Genomic DNA, 19,400 nt, shown 5'->3' with positions numbered 1-19,400 from the left:
AAAATAATTGCAATTCTTTACAGTTCCTCAGCCGTGGAAAATCGTCTACTGGACCCATCAGTGAGAGATCTGGTTGTACACCATCTGCCTAAATTAAACAGCCTAAATAGTGCACTTGTGACTGTGCAAAACAGTATTTTTCTAATTTCAGATTTAGATTAGTATCACTAACACAAGTTAGCATGTTTTTCAGTTGTTCTGCGTGCTCTTTCATTGTATTTGAGAAGACAAATATGTCATCCAGATATACTAGACAAATGGTTGGCTTTAAACCTGTAAAAATAAAACAATGTAATGTTGAAATGTGACAGAACTGTTTCAGAGGCCAAAGGACATCATTCTGAATCCATAAAGCCTGGAGGGCACAACAAAATCTGCCTTTTCCTGAATGGTAGCCAGCCATAGAGCATATCTAACTTGGTGAAGAATTTGCATTTGGACAGGTGATCCAAAGTGTCATACATTATCAGTATCTGATTTCATGACCTTATCGACTACTCTCATGTCTAAACAGTTGCTTTAATTTTTTCTTGATTACTGTTTTTTGGAGACTACCACAATAGGAGAACCCAATTTTTTTTCAATTAGTTTTTTTAGGGACTAACACTATAGGAAAAGTCCATGGACTTAGAGAAGATTGAATCACTTCTGCTTCTAGTAAATCTGAAATATTTTTCTCTGCTATGGGCTGCACGTGATAGGGTATCTGATACGGTGTCTGTGCTGTAGGCCTAGCATTAACATGAGGAATCTCTTGGTACGTGAAGAAGGCTGCCAGAGGCTGTTTCTTTTGTTCACATAAAGTCACAAATTTGGGTGGAACAGGGTATTACGCCTATCTGCTTTACACAGAAGTTCAAGATTCTTTTCAATTTCTGCTTATATAGGTGACATAACTGAGGTGTAATTTATGTAAACTATTCTTTCAGGATGTTCTTTTTCTGGGTATGCTGTTATCAGTATTTACTTCATGCACTTTGCTGCTGAGGATGGTACCCCAGGGAATTTAAATGTCACTGCTTCCAAAATTATCTACGCTCACTGGCAAAAATGTATCTCATCTGTCACACTCATTCTATATAAATTGTGCTTCACATGCGTCTTTTTACCACATATCATTTCTTGTTAATGGATCCACTATGAAAATATCTCATCTTAAAAAATGTTTATTCACATCTATACAAAGTATTTATCATGTACTGTATGATATTTTCTCATTTTTTTAACTTCATTGCAATGGTAAATGGTTTAGTGGGTTGTCGGAATGTGGCCATTCATTCTGGACCCCCTTGAGTCCTTACAGTGGGAACATTACCAGAATGGCAAACATCACCATCTATTTGGACTTTCTATGTTCAGAAGTTAACTATACCTTGTCAGTGGCATAGAAAATTGACATTGAAATAATGTTAAAATCGTTGTCGTACTTTCAAACTGCTTCGAATGTGGACTGGTACTTCCTTCTGTCTTATTTCCAGTTCCACATTTTGCGAACCTATTGGGTATACCTTTTCTCCGGATCCACTGTCTGCAACAGTATCAGTAGATTTAATGAACAAAGCCCTTATTTTTGTGTGTGTGTGTGTGTGTCCTTTTGGACATGTCTGAAAGAACAGACACGATTTTTGATCCATCAACCACTATGAATTCAGACACAAAGGAGTTACAGACATTAGCTGCGAGTGGGAATTGATTTAAACTAGTAGGGAAAGTCAAAAATTTGTGCCGGACTGGGATTCGAAACAAGGTCTTGTGGTTATTAGGCAGATACTCTGACCACTAAGTCATCTGCACACAGTGGTCTTCATGACTACATAAACTACCCTAGCACACCACCCAAATTCACAGCTTATCCACAAACTACGAATGTAGTGCCCCTCAGTCATTACACTGATTACTAACGGCATTTTCCTAATTTCCCTAAGAGTTCAAGCCTGTTGTGCATCTGCACTGAAGAGATCATTGACCATCCTCACGTTGATTATATATAATTGGTTTCTGTTCGTTTTTGAAACAGCAGCCACTATGAATAAAGACAAAAATTAATTATAGACATTGGATGTGAGTGGGCATTGATTAAAATCAAAGGGGAAATTTGAAAATATATAATTAACTCAAGGACAGTCATTGATCTCTTCAGTGCGGAGGCACAACAGGCTCAAAATTTTACAGGAATCAGCGAAATGCTGTGAGTAATGGGAGTTGAGAATTGTGTCTGATGGGATGTGTGCTGGGGTAGTCCATGCACTTGTAATGACCACTATGTCCAGCACTATGTCCAGAGCATCTTCCTAGTAACCAGGAGACCAGGTTTGAATCATGATCCAACACAAATTTTCAACTTTCCCTGTGGATTTAAATCAATGCCCACTTGCAGCTGATGTCTGTAATTCCTTTGTGACTTATTTGTATGCCCTTGGCAATGCTACTGTTGATTTTACCTTGCAAAGTTATGTTTGCTGCTGAGGGAGCCCTAACCCTCTTACTGGATTTACTTTTTGGAAGGGGGAGAGGGGAATGAAAGAACTGCTCCCATTTGCATTTCCGATATTCACATTTCATCGAGCTCCTATTTTATTAGCCGAGTGATCCTGTAAAGGTGGACCATTTACTTTTTCATTTCTCATCTTTCTACAGTAGTGATATGTTGATGCCAAACACTCAGAGTCCTTGTGTCCTGGGCTTTATGGCCTCCCTTAGGGTGAAGCACACTTCACCTCAGCTCCTGCGTGCTACTAAATCCCAAGAACAAATACATTCAAACAGCGAGCTTCTGCTTTGCTGAATATTACCTCATTCCTTTCATTACTTCCCCCAGTACACATGTATGATACAACAAAGCTCTCATTTAGTCAGCAAAGTGCTCTAAATCCTCTCCAGAATTTTGGTGTACGATGGAAAGTTTGTCACTATAGAAGCTAATGCTATGTTAATCTCCATATCTCTCCAAATACCGCTCTATATCTCTGCCTTTCTATGGAATTTACGTAAGTGTGAGCCTCCACTTGCAACTTTAGGTAGGCAACTACCTTTCAACACTTTGTACCCCATGTGGACAGTTTTCCTGTATCGATTAAATTTTGTATAAAAGTGTGGACATTTTCACTTGGTTTTCACGCATAGGTGGGAACCAGCACACCTATTGCAAGATCAATTACGGGTCAAGATGGAACCACTGTGGGAACTCAGGAAATGGAGAAGTGAGGCTAGCTATAGGCACATGCTGGTTTGTGGTGTTGCATTTAATAATATCTCATTAAGGCATCTTTGCAGATCTTTATTCTTTGCCCAAAGTTGCTCCATCCTAACTTGGAATTATGGATCCATTTCCTGCTTTCCTGTGATCTGTATTTCTTCTACACACAAAGCTCTCAACAACTCCTCTGGTGGCATTGGACTGTGGTGTTGCTAACACAGAAAACAGTGTTCCATGGCTGTGTCAGTAAAGATTCTCTCTAAAAGCGAAAGCTCGGACTTACATCTGCTGATTGGTGAATAGCATGGCAACATTGGGCAATGACATGGCAGCAGCACCTAGCATTATGGTGGTCCCTTGGTCATCATACCTGCGACATGGCCTAGTGCAAAGTGGCAGAGGAGGCATGTGAGCTCAGATGGCTTTGTGCAGTTGCAGCAGTGGTGACGGTGAGTAGACTATGGCGGACAGCCCCATTTACTGCACTTTGCTCATCCATTGCATCACAGCACTGGGCCGGACAGCCCTGCACAACAGTTTCATGCATCTGCTCATAGCATACTAATTTGAATGTAGCTCCTCAGAACCAAACCAGGTGAGTTCGGCATCCCGATTCTGACAGCAGTGTGTTCATCTGATTGGAGGTGTTGTCAGGATTGGATAGCTGTGCGGACTTGTAAATAATATGTGATACTCATGTCCAGAAAAAGAAACCATGTCAGTTATTTCCCCATGGAGATACATGGTGATGACCCACCTTGGAGGAGATGGTTCAAATGGCTCTGAGCAGTACGGGACTCAATTGCTGTGGTCATCAGTCCCCTAGAACTTAGAACTACTTAAACCTAACTAACCTAAGGACATCACAGACATCCATGCCCAAGGCAGGATTTGAACCTGCGACCATAGCAGCAGTGCGGCTCCGGACTGGAGCGCCTAGAACTGCACGGCCACCGCGGCCGGCTTGGAGGAGAAGGGATTTGCAGTGGTCAAGAAGACTAAGCCACTTAGCGGCAGCTCAGAACATTGGAGAGAGATGCTTTTTGCCTGTGACTCTGAGAGTCCATCAGTCTCACAACTTAGATGATCTGTAGTGTGATTTGATTGACAGGGCGGATTTGCTGGTGCCAATTTGGCCTCTGCCATCATGAACTGGTTGATTGTCGCTGCATCAGCAGAAAAGTGACAGATGAAAAAGGCGGACTCTTTGTAAAATTTAAATAATAAAATTTCTTGTATTCAGGGCCCAGGAACCTTGTACAAGGGCGTTTACTGTCTCATTTTTGTGACAGTCTATAAATTTGTGTTTACACTGAGTTTGACACAGGTTCTGCAACAAAGACGGATTACTACTGATGTTTGCAGCATGTTGCTAACAAGAAAGAAAAGTGTTCCATAGCTGTGTCAGTAAAAATCAAAGGAAAGTATGTATCTGGTCTGATACCCCTAAAATCTGCTCTACAACACTAGTGTTTGTTTATTCTCTGTCCTACTTTATGTAATTTTGCATATTGCCTTGCATTGTGAAAAATGGAGTGGACAACAATTAAGAAGTATGAACCTGTCACACATATGAAGCAGGGGAGTGCCTCTGGAATAGATGTAAAATCATTTACAAAAATACTAAAATGAAGCAGGTCTCTGCAGAAATTCACTGCATTATGTAGCACCAGCAGCAGTGATGAGAAAAAACTGAAGTGTCTCGTAGCTTAATACAAAAGTGAAAAAGGAAACTTGAAGAGAGCAAGAAATCTGGTTGTGATACAGAATCTTTGTATAAACTGAAGTGGTTTCTTTTCAGTTATTTACAGTTCTTGGATGATATTCAGGAATCAAACAAAACAAGACACAATTGAAAAAGAGGTAAACAAGGCTATGTGTGCTTATGTTTATTTGTATGCTGTAATGTACCACAATATTTAGCTGTAATTGTTTTTGCATGGTACAAGTCATTGTGGGCTTATAAAGTAATTTGCAAGTTTGCCATGAAATTCTTTGTATGTGCTTGAAGTTATCTGTGGTACATATTTGTGAGTGCAATGATAAATGATGCTGCAGCATCTTGTCTCCATACCTCTGGGATTATTTCGCCTGTCTGTAGGGAATAATAGGGAGACATGCTACTGTCACACCTTGTTGTGTGGCAACAGCATTGGTTTTTCGAAGACAGGAAACACTGAGGCCATAACATCAAATGTATTTTCCACAACCATGCTTGCCATAGACAATCAGTAATTAAAAATTATTTCTTTTGAGTATTTGTTGTCCCTTCTGGGATATATCTTCATGATGTTTTCCTGTAATGGAAAATCATCATCTGCCAGGAATACATATCATTTTTTCTTATTAGTTCAATTAGTGACAGATTTGTAACAATTCCTTCATCTAAACTCCTTCCTTGGTAGCCGAAATCAGCATATAAGACTTATAATTGCCGTTACTATCAGCAGGCAGCAAATGCCCCATTGTGATTGTAAAATTAACTTGCACTAGCAACAGGACAATATGCTTCCCATCAATTACTCTCACACAATGGGGAAAATAGATTACCTGGCTGAACACAGTTTCTTTCTCAAGCCATTCATCATCAATCGCCGGCACATGCAAAAAAGTGAATTTATCTTCAGGTTCCACAATACATACAAGCTGAAGAAATGGAAGATACTGCAGGTTCAAATGAACCAGCAACTGCACTGCCTTCACAAAAGCAGGTAATAGTTGAAGAGAGGAATTAAACAAGGTAACAGTAATGTTGCACAATGTTCACCACCACCACCACCACCACCACCACCACCAACAACAACAACAACGCCGTGCGGGATTAGCCGAGCGGTCCAAGGCGCTGCAGTCATGGACTGTGTGGGTGGTCCTGGCAGAGGTTCAAGTCCTCCCTCGGGGTGTGTGTGTTTGTCCTTAGGATAATTTAGGTTAAGTAGTGTGTAAGCTTAGGGATTGATGACCTTGGCAGTTGAGTCCCATAAGATTTCACACACATTTGAACATTTTGAACAACAACAACGATTACGTCGAGAAGTTCATTGGCAGGATCTTCCACCCCACTGAAAGTGTTTGCTTTGAGATGAAGGTGAATTTTTGCCAAAGTGTGTGTGTGTGTGGGGGGGGGGGGGGGGGGGGGTCAGTGGTGGACGCTGATGTGGCAGGGGGATCATCAGCTGCAGATTCCCCTGTCACATTCGTTGAAACTGCCAATGACAATGGATGGGAAGAAGTTCCGTTTGTTGAAAATGATGATTTGGAATAATTTTAACCTATGTATAAAAATAAGTCTGTGCTCAATAAAATATATGTTTCAGTGTTATTAACATCACTGAATTAGCTCTACATAATCCTTCGACCAAAACTTCACAGACCTCAGGCACTAATTGAGGTATGACGGCTTTGAAATTTTGAATAAATAAACAAGGTTTTGATAGGAATCACGCAATGTCAAAAAATGGAGAGTAACAGCATGTCTTGCTTAACAGGAATTGTTTTTCTGTTATGTGTATCTTTCTTTGATACAACTGGTCCCAAAATGTTCATTAGAATTTCAAAATCTGGCAGCAACATCCTAGTGAAGCTATGAAAACAAGAACTATCATCCAAATCAGCTAACACAGCATCTCATCCCCCCCCCCCTCCCCCACTTCTTCTGTAGTGTGCTTTTGTTAACTGATGATGGCTACATCTTTTTCTTCATCTGCTTATTTCATTGAGTATTATTAATGCACCACCATATATTGTTAATTCATCCTCTTCACCTTCATTGTGTAGTTCTTGATGTGAATATACAGTGTAAATCATTTGCTGCCAGTTCAGCATAGTAGACAATACAAATAAATACATAGAAATGTTTGTTGCTAGCATAGATTGGGACGCAAACAATGAGAACTGTTGCCGACTTACAGCAGACTTTGGTGAAACAAAACAGAAACATGTTTCTAAATTCAGTGAAAACATGGCTTAAGGCAAATGTATTTGTAACTGTGGTTCAAACCAGGTGCCAACAATCGAGAAATGCTGTTTCATAGTTATCTGTACACAGGCTAATGTTAAGAGGAATTATGCTTTATCTGCTCCTTAGAGATGATGTAATGCCTGAAATAGGTTGAATGACATAGCAGCAAAAATACTTAAATGCCAACTTAATTATATTTGGCTTGGTTGTATCGTAATGAAAATTCACTTTAGGTAACTGTGTATGGCTTCACACTGTGTAATGAAATTACTGAGTGCAGTGAACAGACATTCAGCTTAAGTGTTGCACTCAGTTGCTCTGCTTCAGAACCTGTATTCACATGAGTACTCGTAGCGAACAACATTCAACTGTCCCCTGATTTGTGCTTGAATAACTAAAACAAAGCCTATGTCTCTATTCACCATTTTTTGAAATGGTAGCCGTCCACATCTTCCTCCATACTCAACAAACTACCATGAAGTGCATGGCAACAGGTATTTCACATGTTGTTACTGTGGTCTTCAGTCTGAAGACCGGTTTGGTGCAGCTCTCTGTGCTAGTTTATCCTATGCAAGCCTTTCCATCTCTGTGTAGGTACTGCAACGTACGTTCATTGGAACCTGCTTACTATATTGAAGCCTTTTGTCAATATTTTCCTCCTACAGTTACTTCCGTACCAAATTGACGATAACTTGATGCCTCAGGGTGTTTCCTATTAATCAGTCCATTCTTTTAGTCAAACTGTGTTATACATTTCTTTTCTCCCCATTCATTTCAGTAACTCACCATTAGTTATTCGATCTACCCAGCTAGTCTTCAGCATTCTTCTGTAGTGCCGCCTTTCAAAAACTTATATTTGCTTCTAGTCTGAACTGTTTGTCATCCACTTTCACCTCTGTACAGTACTTCATTCCACACAATTGTCTTCAGGAAAGTGTTCATAAAACTTAAATTTATATTACATGTTAATAAATTTATCTTTTTCAGAAATGCTTTCCTTATTATTGCAATTGTGCATTTTATATCCTCTCTACTACAGCCATCATAAGTTATTTTGCTGCCAAAATGGCAAAACTCATTTGCTACTTTTATTGTTTCGTTTCCAAATTTAATTTTCTCAACATTGCCTTACTTAACTAACTACTTTCAATTACCCTTGTTTTACTTCTGTTGATGTTCATCGTACATTAACCTCTTCTCAAGACACTGTCCAGTCCATTCATCTGCTCTTGTTAGTGATTTGCCATCTCTAATTACAATGTTGGCAAACCTCAAAGTTTTTATTTCTTCTCCATGAACTCTACTTTTCTTCTACATTTCACTGTTCACACTGAATAACACTGGGGATGGGCTACAACCCTGACTCACTACTTTCTTGACTGCTGCTTCCCAGTCATGTCCTGTGACTCTTGTTAACTGCAGTTTGCTGTATGTAAAAGTTCTAGATAATTTTTTGATCCTTGTATTTTATCTCTGCAATCTTCAGGATTTCAAAGAGTGCATTCCAGCCAACATAGGTAAAAGCTTTCTCTAACTCTATAAATATTACAAACCTGTATATTTAAAGCGAGGATGTCCAACGATCGCTTCAATGCGGATGCACACCACACTTGAACCCCTGCGGGAATCAGTGAAATGCCGTGAGTAATGAGGATAATGGGCAAGGGGCACTATATCAGTAGTGTGTGGATAAATTGAGAATGTGGGTCTGAAGGGAGGCGTGCTAGGGTAGTCCATGCAGTTGCGATGACCACTTTGTCTATCTGGCTAATAAGCAGGAGACCTGGGTTTGGCACAAATTTTCAACTTTCCCATTGATTTAAATCAATGCCCATAGGCAGCTAATGTCATTAATTGCTTTGTGTTTTGAAACGTATATCTGCTTTCTACAGTCCATCTTGTAATATAACTCATAGAAATAAAATTGGATTGTGTATTTGTATGTTTTTCTGGAATGCAAAATTATTTTCCCTGTAATTGGCTTCTACTAGTTTCTCCACTTTTCTGCAAATAACTTATGTCAGTATTTTTCAGCCATAACTTATTCAGCTGATGGTTCATTAATTTTCACACCTATCAGCACCTATTTTTCTTGAGATTTATGGGTACTTATCCTGTCATATATATCTTGCACATCAGATGGATAGTTTCTCATGGTCACAATAATACTGGGGGATTGCTGTCTAGTCCAGGAACCTTATTTCGTATTAGGTCCTTCAGTGCCCTGTCAAACTCTCCCTGAAGCATCATGTCTCCCATCTCGAGTACTACAACATTGTCTTTGACACAATATATTCCTTTTATATTCGTTCCATTTTTGAGCCTACCCTTCTTTGCTTACAAGGAAAGTTTCCCAGGAATGGGATTCGACTTATTTGGAGCCATCTGTACAGTGGTGTAGGTTAGGGTTCCAGGTATACTCTGAAGCAGTTCGTGAAAATGGACCCTCTTTCATGAGTAATCAACAGAAAAGAATTTCACATGATGCGTTAGGTATTAAAGATAATAATGATATGCAGAGCAGTGGTGGAGTGTTTTGGTTATGATATATTCGTAATGTACAGAAGATTGTGCACCTGAATCCTGTAAAGTGCTTTGAAATTTTTATTTTTAAATAATTATTGAAATGACTTATTTAGTTACTCAGTTTAAATGTAACTTTAATTTCTTATCCTTTATCACATCATTTTAATCATCATATTAACTTTTTCATTTGCTCCCATTGTTTTTTCCTATCACACTTTTTTCATTTGGTATCTCTGTCCATGTGATTTTAATTATTTGTGTATATGAACTTCAATTTAATTTCTTTGTTTTTATAATTTTATATTTTTTCACATTATTGTATTCATGATTTCTATATTTATCTAATATTGATAGAATTTTGTGTTATTTATAATCTCTTCTTTCATTAAAATCTTCATCTGGAATATTTTGTCCGTAGTGCAACAAGAATTTATGTTTTAGATAACATTATTGGAAAAGCAGTCTGTATCTTAAAACAGTCTTGATCACAGAAAATACACTCCTGGAAATGGAAAAAAGAACACATTGACACCGGTGTGTCAGACCCACCATACTTGCTCCGGACACTGCGAGAGGGCTGTACAAGCAATGATCACACGCACGGCACAGCGGACACACCAGGAACCGCGGTGTTGGTCGTCGAATGGCGCTAGCTGCGCAGCATTTGTGCACCGCCGCCGTCAATGTCAGCCAGTTTGCCGTGGCATACGGAGCTCCATCGCAGTCTTTAACACTGATAGCATGCCGCGACAGCGTGGACGTGAACCGTATGTGCAGTTGACGGACTTTGAGCGAGGGCATATAGTGGGCATGCGGGAGGCCGGGTGGACGTACCGCCGAATTGCTCAACACGTGGGGCGTGAGGTCTCCACAGTACATCGATGTTGTCGCCAGTGGTCGGCGGAAGGTGCACGTGCCCGTCGACCTGGAACCGGACCGCAGCGACGCACGGATGCACGCCAAGACCGTAGGATCCTACGCAGTGCCGTAGGGGACCGCACTGCCACTTCCCAGCAAATTAGGGACACTGTTGCTCCTGGGGTATTGGCGAGGACCATTCGCAACCGTCTCCATGAAGCTGGGCTACGGTCCCGCACACCGTTAGGCCGTCTTCCGCTCACGCCCCAACATCGTGCAGCCCGCCTCCAGTGGTGTCGCGACAGGCGTGAATGGAGGGACGAATGGAGACGTGTCGTCTTTAGCGATGAGAGTCGCTTCTGCCTTGGTGCCAATGATGGTCGTATGCGTGTTTGGCGCCGTGCAGGTGAGCGCCACAATCAGGACTGCATACGACCGAGGCACACAGGACCAACACCCGGCATCATGGTGTGGGGAGCGATCTCCTACACTGGCCGTACACCACTGGTGATCGTCGAGGGGACACTGAATAGTGCACGGTACATCCAAACCGTCGTCGAACCCATCGTTCTACCATTCCTAGACCGGCAAGGGAACTTGCTGTTCCAACAGGACAATGCACGTCCGCATGTATCCCGTGCCACCCAACGTGCTCTAGAAGGTGTAAGTCAACTACCCTGGCCAGCAAGATCTCCGGATCTGTCCCCCATTGAGCATGTTTGGGACTGGATGAAGCGTCGTCTCACGCGGTCTGCACGTCCAGCACGAACGCTGGTCCAACTGAGGCGCCAGGTGGAAATGGCATGGCAAGCCATTCCACAGGACTACATCCAGCACCTCTACGATCGTCTCCATGGGAGAATAGCAGCCTGCATTGCTGCGAAAGGTGGATATACACTGTACTAGTGCCGACATTGTGCATGCTCTGTTGCCTGTGTCTATGTGCCTGTGGTTCTGTCAGTGTGATCATGTGATGTATCTGACCCCAGGAATGTGCCAATAAAGTTTCCCCTTCCTGGGACAACGATTTCACGGTGTTCTTATTTCAATTTCCAGGAGTGTATTTATTAAAATGGTAACTGGCTTCAGTCGATTATGATCATCTTCAGACCAATGTCCTTAGGTGATAAACAGAGGCGGCATGTGGAGCACAAACTGTATGTGCAAAGTCACAGACTTTGACTGCTGTTGATGCTTGTGTCTTTGCACATATGGTTCATGCCTCCACTCTTCACCCTAGAAGATTGGTCTGAAGATGATCATAATTGGTTGAAATCGGTTATTGTTTTAATTACTATTTTGTGTGATGAATACTATTTTAAAAATTTATGTTTTAAATATTTTTATGATGATTGCTATCGAAGTGCAAGCCCCTTCATTTCCAAATAAGTACTCAGCCTACATCCTTCTGAATCTGGTTACTGTATTCATCTCTTGGTCTCCCAATTTGTGGAGTATAAAATTGTTCAGAGGGTTTGGATGGTAATCATCATAAAAATATTTAACACACGCACTTTCACACGAAACAGTAACCAGTTACGATCATCTTCAAATCAGTCTCCTAAGATGATGAGGGGAAGAAGAGCATCATGAACATTTGTTATCCCTTGATGCCTCAGAATGTGCCCTGTCAACCAATCCCTTCCTCTAGTCAGGTTGTGCCACAAATTTCTTTTCTCTCCAATTCTATTTTGTACCTCCACATTTTTACCCATCTAATCTTCGGCATTCTTCTGTAGCACCACATTTCAAAAGCTTCTATTCTCTTCTTGTCTAAACTGTTTATCGTCCATTGTTCACTTCCATACATCGCTATACTTCACACAAATACTTTCAGAAAAGACTTGCTGACGCTTAAATCGATATTCAATGTTAACCAATTTCTTCAGAAACACTTATCTTGCCATTGCCAGTGTACATTTTGTATCCTCTCCACTTCGGCCATCGTCAGCAATTTTTCTGTCCAAATAGCAAAACTCATCTGCTACTTTTTAAGTGCCTTGTTTCCTAATCTGTTTCCCTCAGCATCACCTGATTTAATTTGACAGTATTCCATTATCCTTGTTTTACTTTTTTCAGTGTTCATCTAGTACCCACTACAAGACACTGTCCATAGCACAGCCAATAAAAGATGACTGTCTTCTGTTTTTTAACCAACAGATCAACATTTTCAAATGTTTAAATATTATGATAGATAAATAAAAATAATTAAAATCACATGCAGAAAGATTCCAAATTAAAAAAAAGAATGACATGCAGAAAAAATGAAAGCAAACAAAAAACTCAATACCATGCCGAAAATAACACAACAATGGATTATAAATTTTAAAAAGTTACATTTGAACCAATTAATTGAATAAAAATAAAGGTCAACATAATTTCAGTAAATATTTAAAAGTATGATGGGATTTGAACCCACAACCTTCTGCACAACTGGAATGTATCGTAACCACTATGCTATACTGCCATTCCACATTCCATTATTATTTTAGTGTCATGTAGAATTAATTTTCTTCAATTACTCACAAATGAGAAGTCACTCTGATGAATGGCTGCAGTGTGTGATATGTGGGGGCCTAATCTATACTGCCATATAGGTGGTTTCAAAAACTTGATTCCACTCCTGGGGTCTTCCCCTTGTAAGTACGGGCTCATCATCTAAGCTCATAATACTTGTGTGGATGTTTTTCTTTTTCTCCAGAGAACTCTTCAATTTTCCGATAGACAACACCTGTCTCTCCCCTAATTATGCATACTTTTACAAGCTTGCATTTCCCATCCAGCCATTCGTGCTTACCCGTTTTGCACTTCATAACAGTCCCATTTTTGAGACACCTGTATTCCCTTCACATGTTTCATTTTTATATTTTCTCAGGTGCTATTGAAGGATTTCTGCTCTGCATTGCCTTTTCAACTGTTTGATCCTTTGCTGCCTTAACTATTTCATTTCTCAAAGCTATCCATTCATCATCTGTTGTATTCATTTCCCTCTTTCAATTAATACTTCAATAATGATCTCTCTGAATTTCTGGACAATCTGTATTTCTATACAACGCTTCCCACTCAATAGCGTATCTGGTATAGCAACCGTGAACAGTATTTTAGAAGTAAAACAGACCTGGTTAGAGGGAAAGAATACTTTTATTTGTGCCATTTAGCACTTAGAGGGCATCAGGAAATGTTAATATACTGCAAAATTTACTTATTTTATCTTTGGGGACCCAAAGCACACCGGGGTCAGTTGCAAAAACAGTGCTGGCGTAGGACCACACTTGAGGTTTTGGAACCATGTAACAATCTGTACACTAAGCAATTACTCGTTCCCATGAGACTTACAAATAAGCAGTGGCATATAGGGGAATTAGAAGAGACTATGAAAGGGAATGTCAATGATATTTGTGTTTCTGGCCACTAATATTGTGCTGTGAGCTGGTATTTGCATCAGAGAGCTCATGAATACTATTAGTGCCAAATGTGTTTCATTGTGGAAGACAAAATTTGACAACTACACGTGTTCACCTTGCTTATAACAGTCTCATGAAAGCATGAACCGGGCCACCCACATAACACATACTAAAACACTATACAACATTCAAATGAACCCTGATGGATTCACTACAAACACTTTGGGAGGGGGGGGGGGAGGAGTTATGGAATACTTGAGCAGCCAAAACTAGTCAAGACAAACAACATTTTATGCAACTGGAGCTGTTATTTAGAAAAATTATGTGATTCAATGAAAGCTCCATTCATGTCATTACTAGACAGCAAAAACTGCCAATAGTTAATGATTATTCCTTACTTTTTATTTCATCAGAACATTGCCTAGATTCACTTTTTGGGTACTGCAAATTCATCATCCTGCTTTTAAATTTGTTTGTCTCAAAGAATATCACTGGGTATGTTTTAGTCTTCATTGTGGAAAGAAGCTGCTTACAGAAGAGTATATATCTGAACAAGGACAATCATAGCCGCAAGTTTGTGTAACCGGGGAAATCCTTATAGAAATCAGAGACTAATTTTGTTACATAATTTATCATATTATTGGGCTATCAATGATGCATGTGATTCAGGTGCAATATCAGCAAGAAAGGGTCAGAAACAGAAATGAATTTCAAGCAAGCTATGTTTTGGTAACATTCAAAATTTCACTCTGCTCCCGTTGTTAGATATAACAAATAGGGGAAATGAGCAGTTTCCATTTGAAGTTGGTTATTCCATGAATGGAGTTACATCTTAAAACACTGAACAGCCTCAACTTTACTAAAATTATTATGTTTGTACATGACAATGCTGAATTTGAAACATTCATATGTTATGTAATGACACATAAAATTCATATCTGCCACCTGCAGATAATTTTAAAATTATGTGATGTGTTTACCATTCATAAATAATTCTTTGTTTCTACAAACCTCAATTAGTGTTTTAGAAATTTGCTTTAAGCCAAACACCTCTCGGAGTAGTATGGCAAATTTGTGAAAGTGCTCGCTGTATCTTCCAAAAGGGGCTTTGAAATTGCTGATATCTGAGCCCATGTCTATGGACATAATTTCTTGTACAACTCAATTAACGAAACACACGACTTTCCCTGTCTTCACTTTAATCACACACAAACTATCTTAATAAAGAATGAAGTAAGGCTGCAGCAGTTATTCAGAGAAGTTGAGGCCTGCACAGGATAGAGTAGCATGGAGAGCTGCATCAAACCAATCTTGGCACTAAAGACCACAAACACCACCACAACAATGTTGCAAAAATCTCAGGGAGAGATGGGTGCTGACCAGTCATGTGTAGAACATTAAAAAAAAAAAAAAATTAAATAAAATAAAAATAAATAAATAAAGAACCAATAACAGAATCAGAACCAATGACAGTTACAATGTTCAGATGATTTAATGGATAAACACTGGAGATTCAAACAACAGACTGAAAAAACAGATGAAAGTAGTAGGTTTTTTTATAAGTAATTTTTCTGCTATCAGTCATGATTTTCCTGCAGTTATAATTTACAAGACAAGTTTCAGGAAATGAATCGTGTGTCAAGTGCATTCTTCTCTGTATACTATTCCATATGAGAGGTTCTGCATTGTTCTGTTACTGCAGTATATAAAAAACACAATTTTTAGCTCATTATTGATCTTTATAGGTAGTTAAAAGTGAAATGTAGAAGAACGTGTCTTGATCTGTTAGAAATGGTTTGTGAAAACAATGGGTTTGTCTATAAATAACTTTTCTGCTCTAGTCATGCTTTTCTTTCGCTTATATTTTGCACAGTGCATTTCAGGAAATTATTCCCATTTTCAAGAGCATCATCCAGGTACAGAGGCCTTAGATGTTGTCCAGAAAACACAATGTGTACCACCAGCAGATATTACTTTGCAAAATTTAAGGAATGTGGAGATTTTATAAATCACTGGGTCACTCATAAGTGATTTATTACTGCCAGCTGTAACAGTGTTGAATACCAAAATCTTTTGCCAACCTGATAGGATCACTGTTAACCACAGGATTAAAATTAAACTGAAAATAGGAAACAAAATATGCAATGACACACTTGGTACTTGGTGCACTCCCGTTTTTGTCTCTTCAAAAACTGTTTGCTGAGGATGCTAGTCCAAATTGTTTTGCTGCAAATAAGCAGTTAAAGTCCAATCCTCTGTGTTGTGCTGAACTACAGTGTCCTATCACCTATAAAGACAGCTTCTGCAGGCCATAGCCCAGTCTGTTTACTGCAGCCAGATACTTTTCGGATGCCACTCTTACGACCTTTGCTAAAAAAACCTGTTTATGAACTGAGTATTAATCCTAGCTGAACTTCTGTCAACTCAGTTATCAGCGGTTCAAGTGTATTTTGCTTTGTGTTCAGTAAAATAGTTATTTAATGTAACAAGCAACAAAATATTGGACTTGAACTAACATGGACACACCATGGAATGCAAGTTAACAGCAAATGCATACATTCAAGAATTGCTGTTCATGTCATCAGGAAACCCAATCTTTTTCCTCTTAATGAATCCTGATGAATGAAAATATTTGTGCTATGGTAATCTGATCCTACACAAAAGAAGAAATTTAATAGGAAGAATCTCTGTTGCCATTTTTTGAGGGGTGGGGAAGGAAGTAGTTGACATTCTGTACACCTGCCATATTCTTTAAGAGGAAGATTGGGAGGGGAGAACACTTTGCAATTATAATTGCAAATGAACATCTCACTATAGCAAATATGTCATGAATACAACTTCTGTGCTTTTACTGTTCAAAGTACGATTACGAATTAAACAGTTGACGTAATACAGTAATTCGAATAAAATCAACAGTATTCCAAATACCCAGCAGCTCAATAAGTAAATTTCTTGTCTTGAAAATATATTGCAAAGATGATCATTTGCCAATCGTTCACGATTCAAAACTCAATGAACAACAAGTTCTGCAAGTATTTCATAACAAATTTATTTGGAATAAAGATGAATGCCTTCAATAAATTTAGGTACATTACAAGTGCATACGTGAAACTCTTGGGCACATTGATTACAATATTTTCAGTCTTGATATATCAACACGAAGTAGTTCTGCTATGCTACTAAGAGGTATTACATGAATCATATTTTTACAGAATTCAATTTTGGGCCAAAACTGTTGATAATACAGTAGACAACAATCTGAACATCAAATCTGTTCGGCTATCATATGCTGCTCTGACCACGTTAGGCACTAATAATGTGCAACGAGTGGTGGTCAGACTGCATATTTTGTAAAATTTAATAATATTCTAAATGTAACAATTAAATGGTTATGAGAATACAAATAAATAGTGGTAATACCGCTTGTAATATGCAACTAATTTCATGGGATCTCTGTACATGAACTTCGGAATACTTCACTGTAATGATTCACCTGTTTGACTAAACAAATGTGTGCAGTGAAAACTACACAATACTTCAAGTTGTTTCCATATTTTACTATAGGGCACAGTTATATCACTTTCAGCACAAGCTAAAACTATCTTCTACATTCATATTTTTCTGATGTAACCACTTATACAATACAATGAAGATATTCCACTAGTTTGGTGGTGGTGGTGGTAACCACCACCACTACTACTACTCAGGATATAACTGTTCGAAGAGCCACCTTAATAAAAGCACATCAGCTTCCAGTCTTTACAAATTGTTCAGCACAAGGCACTATGAAAGAATTATGTAACTTTCTGAAAGCTGAAGTGCATTCCACCACTGACACTTCAGTATCACAATCCTGTGGTCTGTATTGCTAATTAAGATTCTGCTGGGCTCCTTGAAATGATATGAATTACATTTTCAATATTTATGGCAGTGAAATTATCTGTACACACTCCTGGTAACAATGGCCACTGCATGTCAAACACCCAAGTTACGCTTTAAATGATTTGATTTCAGTTAAAATATGGGAAAATCTGACAGGGCTTCAAATAAAATATTTATTTTATACTCAGGTATGCATAGGGGATTAGCCTTCAACACTTCAGTTTCCACCATACACAAATGTCGTATGCATGTAAACAAAATGCAGGAATACAAGAGAAAGCAAATGTAAAGTTGCTACGAGACTACACACTACTAACCGGGCTGCAGGAATACGTACTGAAACTAGCAGTACAAGTATAATTCTTAAAGAACTGAGCCCTCCAAATACGGTAAGGCACCAAAAGAAGAATATTTCACTTTCTTCTTGGTGAAACAGAACTGGGATACCCATTGCAAGTATGTGGCCGTAGGAAGCGTAACCCATAAGTGAAATTGTTTCCATCAGTGACAATGTTGATCCTGCTATGCAGACAGAAACATATGCTGCTGCTGGAATCAGGGCTGTGTATAGCAGAAGAGCAAGAATTGGAGATGGTGCAGATGATGCTGTCTGTAATACTTTAGCTGAATGCCCTGTGTGAAGGAGAGCCGCTAAGATAAAAAATGCTAAACCAGGCCCCAAAAGATCTGGAGAGGGCAGACGTGAAGTTGGAAACAGTGAGTGTAATATACGGGAAATTAGTTCCATTGGAGGCACAATCAAATGTGTTTTCAGCCATTCTTTCAGTGATTTATCATGGTTTTTCTCAAGATTGTCTCGGCCCAAATAAATCACAGAACAGGGCTCCTGTGAGCCCTGCATTCTTCTAGGTCGCATCAACAAGAAGAGAAAAAATGAAAATCCAAGCATACAATGTAGAAGAGAGTCACAGACGTGCTGTACAAGGACTGTGTATCATCCCTCACTTTTTATTTTGTTTTTTCAGTTCATCAGCCTTTTCTTTAAATTCTTCTTTTGCATCTTTTAGTTCAGCTCGGAATCTAGCAATGAAAGATCGCAGACTATCTTTATTCACATTGTCTGCCACACGAGAGTTCGACGCAGCTAACTTTCCGACATTGAATAGGTACACAACTAGTTGAGCCGCCCTTCTGACAGGGTAGGAGTCTGCTATTCTGTTCACAAGCTGTTCATTGTTGGCCAGGTAACGTATGACCCAGCGTAACACCATTCTCTGGCAACTAAATTGTGTGCACCTGAAAGAAAAGAAAAATTAATTACTTTTACTTACAGAATCATTATTTATTCTCATTCTTCTTACATATAGAGGGTGTTCCATTTATTTGATGAGAGTATGTGCAGGATATTGTTTGCTGGCCAGTGGAGCTGCCTAGGCTAGTCAGATGGGTCCTGTGTCTCTCTGTTCATGCTGCACTACAAGTCTTTTAGGTAAGTGTCATGCAAACAGTGGGAAAAAAAAGTGAAGTCTGCAAAAGCAACAATGGCAAGACCAAATTATTTCATCCCACAAAAAGTGTTTACAATTCATATGTCGGTACGGAGTCAGCTTGTATT

At 39.2% G+C, this 19,400-nt stretch overlaps 1 protein-coding gene across 1 annotated transcript; it reads right to left on the bottom strand.

Annotated features, from left to right (window-relative positions):
- Positions 1–16,969: 16,969 nt before the first annotated feature.
- On the bottom strand, positions 16,970–18,779 carry LOC124787941 (protein YIPF3-like). The gene has a single exon (XM_047254941.1). The coding sequence runs from the start codon at positions 18,732–18,734 to the stop codon at positions 18,042–18,044; it is 693 nt and encodes a 230-aa protein (XP_047110897.1). The 5' UTR covers positions 18,735–18,779; the 3' UTR covers positions 16,970–18,041.
- Between the last annotated feature and the right edge of the window lie 621 nt (positions 18,780–19,400).

Source organism: Schistocerca piceifrons, chromosome 1, assembly GCF_021461385.2.
Source record: "Schistocerca piceifrons isolate TAMUIC-IGC-003096 chromosome 1, iqSchPice1.1, whole genome shotgun sequence".
Taxonomy (NCBI): Eukaryota; Metazoa; Arthropoda; class Insecta; order Orthoptera; family Acrididae; genus Schistocerca; species Schistocerca piceifrons.
Note: the sequence above shows the minus strand (reverse complement) of the source record. Positions and strands in the feature narration are given on the sequence as shown.